At 41.0% G+C, this 4,363-nt stretch overlaps 1 protein-coding gene across 1 annotated transcript; it reads left to right on the top strand.

Annotated features, from left to right (window-relative positions):
* Nucleotides 1–2,417: 2,417 nt before the first annotated feature.
* LOC106011788 (solute carrier family 22 member 8-like) lies at nucleotides 2,418–4,343 on the top strand. The gene has a single exon (XM_013082651.2). It carries the CDS (start codon nucleotides 2,418–2,420, stop codon nucleotides 4,179–4,181), a length of 1,764 nt encoding a protein of 587 aa, XP_012938105.1. The 3' UTR covers nucleotides 4,182–4,343.
* Nucleotides 4,344–4,363: the final 20 nt, after the last annotated feature.

Genomic DNA, 4,363 nt, shown 5'->3' with positions numbered 1-4,363 from the left:
TGTACTCGTCAATTTAGTTATTTTTGTCGAAACACAATGTAGGCCTACTGTTTATATGTAATTATTATAATGCTACAAAGTGCTCAGAGCTTGTGTGTTTTAATTGGGATTGAGCGCTATATATGGTTAAAGCCATATATTATTAATTATATTTTCTTGTTTTATGTTCCCTCGAGCACAACTAAAACCGTTTATTAGAGCAGTTTCGAGTCTATATGTTTGGAGAAATCCAGACTATGTGAGATACAAACCATCTGAAAGTGTAATACTGTTCTACTGCATGGTAGAATTGGGCGAAGAATCGAGTCCGGAACCGATTCCCACGTTCAACGCTGAAGAAAAGTTCCGACCCCTTTTTACGTAAAGCAACAGTTATCAGCTACTTTAATCACTAAAATCTTTGTTTTTTCTTTTTTTAGAATTTATTTTTGAAAAATAAAAGGTGACGCTTGTAGTGTTCCGAAATCAAGGTAATCCTAAATCTTGAAGATGTTTTTGAGCCAACCAGGTAACCACCGGAAGAAATCATATAATTAGAAAGTAAGTAATTGTGTTCGGAGTCGATTCCTACGATTCCTAGCTTTCAATGATCGCGAACCTAGCCGCCCAGCACTACTGCATGGAAGTGAAGCGAGAGTCCTCAAGGCGAAGAGACGAGCCTTGAGATGAAAAACGCCGGTCTAATTTGACTCTGGTATACCAAGTCATAATGATAAACAGCTGAAGATAAGAAACTTCGTACTCGTATCACGTAGCGAATGCCGCCTATTAGTTACAGACTGTCATGTGAAACTTTAAATGGGGTTGTTTTTTTTTTGGTTAAGTATTTAGTCGATGAAAGCTAAACTACTGTTATTAAATGGGGACACTTGACATCTTTTTGCAACCTTATGCAAAACACTTGGGGTTTTTTTTCAATTTCCTTTTCTAAGCATTCATCTTGATGAGGACACTTTCTTTTCTTCAAGCATTTCAAATCTTCCCGTAACATTTTAAAAAAGCACTTGGATCATGGGTTTTGGTGAAGGTAGGTCTGAGGGGGTTATCGTCACAGATATATTGTTCATTAAAATTTACCTTCACATAGCAATAATTTATTCTCATGCACGAATGCAGCTTTTTGCTGACCATTGAAACTGATTTCAACTATAGACCAGTTTTCAGAGTCGTATAAAAGAAAATACTTTGTGTTATCACAGGTAGCGGGTACGGAAGTGTTTGGTGATTAAGGGACACAGTGGACTTTGCTGAAGACAAACCGCTATGGTTCCCTTTAGCCTGGCATAATATACAAAGGAAGTAGGTCTAACCTGAACTCGTTCCACCTTCCCTCCAAATTACGTAGTGTAGTGTCAGAATAGATAAGAACAAAATATGGACTTCGTTGAAGAGCTCTTGAGGTTGAATTACCTCGAGCTCTGTTCAGAGACATGGTAATTGTACTTAATACCCTCGTGTACTCCTTTTAGTCTAAACTATAACTATAACTTGGTACACTATTTTATAAACTTCTTGTACGCAGCATTCAAGACGGAATCATTGCAATCAGCTTTCGGCGTCTAACATTATGAAAACTTGTGAATAGTTCCGAATCTCGGAGTACGTCGACACCAGTCTGTTTTCTTATATTATGAAGAGCTCTGAATAAAATAAGTGTTAAGCATCATTCAGAACCTCGTGTATCACATACTGTTTAAACTTGTGAATCATGATTAAGTTCAAATACCTCAGCCGCTTTTTCACTGCTCAGAATAGCGAAGAACTTTAGCAACGAAGGCCAACACAAGCTTTATTTGAACAGATAAGAGTCCAATCCAACTTCAAGCAAAAAATTACCTACACTTGCCAGACGGCTCAGCTTGGATGCCCGATTGCCTCGCTCGCTGAGCAACATACAAACTTTTATCTTCGAGAAACATTGATATTATTTCTTCGTATTAGTAGGAAAAAAACGTGTGAAGGAAACACGTGGATCAGTTACAGCTGTATTGGATTGTTCGTTAAATCGGGAGACTGGACAAGAATTCAGTGACAATGCTCCTCTGATTTCCCTCAGTGATAGCTTCTATTTGCAAAATAATGGTGCAACTTGTGTGGTTTTAAAAAGAGTCAAAGACATACCCCGTGACTGAACTGGTTTGTAACAGTGCAATTAACAATCGTTTTGTTTGCGTTAATACCAGGGGATCATCAGAACAAAGGCATTCTTCCGTAAGCGTTTCAGCCCTCTCCCAGCGGAGAATCTACGACGTTTGAGCTACAACAGTGAGGCTGAAATACTTCTTGCTCCTTTCTTGGCACCATAGACTAAAGCGTCTTGGGTCCTCCAAGTGTGATTCATTAGGATCTTTTACAAGTTTTAATCAAGAGTTATCTCAAAGTTTGACTGTAGGGTTAAATTTGTTTAAAACAGTAAAATGTCTAACACCGAAGATAAGGATGATGTGGATGCCGCCCTGGAAGAATTGGAACCTCTGGGTCGGTATACGCTAATTCAATACACATTGCAGTCTGTGCTCGCGTTGTGCATTACTCAACAAATGGTGAGTGTGATGTTCACTGGACAGACCAACCACTTCCGTTGCCCGATCACCGGAAACATATCAACCAGCAACTCCAGTTTAAACTCCAGTGAATTTATTAATATCTCTTCCTTGCATAAGTTCGGAGACTCATGTGTCGCTAAAACATCTCACAACACATCGGGCTCTGGAGCTTGCAGTGCCCTCGAAGTTGAGTATGAGCTCCCAAAGGACAGATCTTTTTACTCCGACTTTGACCTTGTCTGTGACCGAGAAGTTCTGGGCAGACTGTCGCAGTCACTGCTTGTGATAGGAAACGCCATAGCCACCTTCACCTTCCCTTACTTTGTCGACCATCACGGCCGGAAACCTGTGGTTCTGTTTTGTTCTGTTATGAGTTTGTTATCATCCATTGGCCTGGCTACTTCTGTCAACTATCCCATGCTTGCCGTGTTTAAGATTTTAGTGGGTATTTTCGTTCAAGGTCTGCAAGCTTCTAGTGTAACCATGAATATGGAAATCCTCGTCACCAGACACCGCGCCAGTATGTTCGCCTGTCTGGGAAGTGTGATATGGTCTTTGGCGTCCATTACTTTGAGTCCTATGGCTTATTTGTTCAGATCTTCTTCTTGGAAAAGTCTAGAACTAGGTCTTTTAGCATTTTATATACCTATTCTATTGATGCCTTTTTTTCTTGATGAGAGTCTGAGATGGCTCTCTGCAAACGGCAGAAAAGCCGAAGTTGTCAAAATTTTAAAACGCGCCTCGAAACAGAACGGTAAGAGCTTTGAACGTGTAATAAAGGCATTTACTCGGGGTAGGTACGAAAACAGTAACATGCATACTGGCATCGAGATAAAGCCCATCGGGTCTTTCATAGTCAATCCCCCAAACGATGAATCAGGACAATCTGTGAAGGAAACTGGAAGCAAAGACACAAAGCAAAAGTCAACCACTGATGTCGTAGACACAGAGCAGCAGGCTGGGACAGAGATAGACAAAGAAGAAAAACTCAGCTTCTGGCAGCTCTTCACCGACCCCATGCTTAGAGTTCATGTCATATTCGCTATAGTTTCCTGGTTTTTCAACAGCCTTACATTCTTTTCTTTGACTCTAATGGCCTCAACCCTTCATGGTAGTCTATATCTCAACTTTGCTATAAATATTTTAGTGGAAATCCCCCAGGCGTTTTTCTTATACCTCTTTTTAGACAAACTAGGACGGCGATTATGTTTCAGCTTGTTCAGTCTGCTCACAGGAGCTTCGCTTATTTCTATGGCAATGCTTCGATACCTGGCCCCAGAACAATCTATAGCCATAATGGTCCTGAGTCTGATCGGAAAACTGTCGGTGACAGGGTCCTACAACATCATCTACACGTACACTCCTGAGCTGTTCCCCACCAACCTCCGGAACATGGGCTTTGGTGTGTCCTACCTGAGTGCTCGAGTGGGCGGGATGCTATCTCCCTTCTCGGAGATGCTCATGAAGGAAATCGTGTACGCCCCAGGTGTCATCTTCGGTGTGGGAAACCTTCTTCTAAGCTTCAGCACCTACTTCCTCCCAGAGACGACCCAACACCAACTGCCACAGACTCTGGCTGAGATGAAAAGATGGAAAGACGATAAGAAAGATGAAAAGCCGTTAAAAAAAAGTTGAATGGTGGAAATAAAATGAGAAAGGTGAAAAGTCGGTGAAGAAAAGTTGAATGATGGGTAGACGATGGGAAAGATGAAAAGTAGGTGAAGAAAAGTTGAAAGACATTTGAGAAATTGAATGGTTATTAGAAACAAAGGGTTGTCCTCAGTTAAAGAAGGTGAACAGGTGATAGGGGCGTAGAT

Source organism: Aplysia californica, unplaced genomic scaffold (genome assembly GCF_000002075.1).
Source record: "Aplysia californica isolate F4 #8 unplaced genomic scaffold, AplCal3.0 scaffold00187, whole genome shotgun sequence".
Classification (NCBI taxonomy): Eukaryota; Metazoa; Mollusca; class Gastropoda; order Aplysiida; family Aplysiidae; genus Aplysia; species Aplysia californica.
This window is presented reverse-complemented; position numbering and strand designations above follow the sequence as displayed.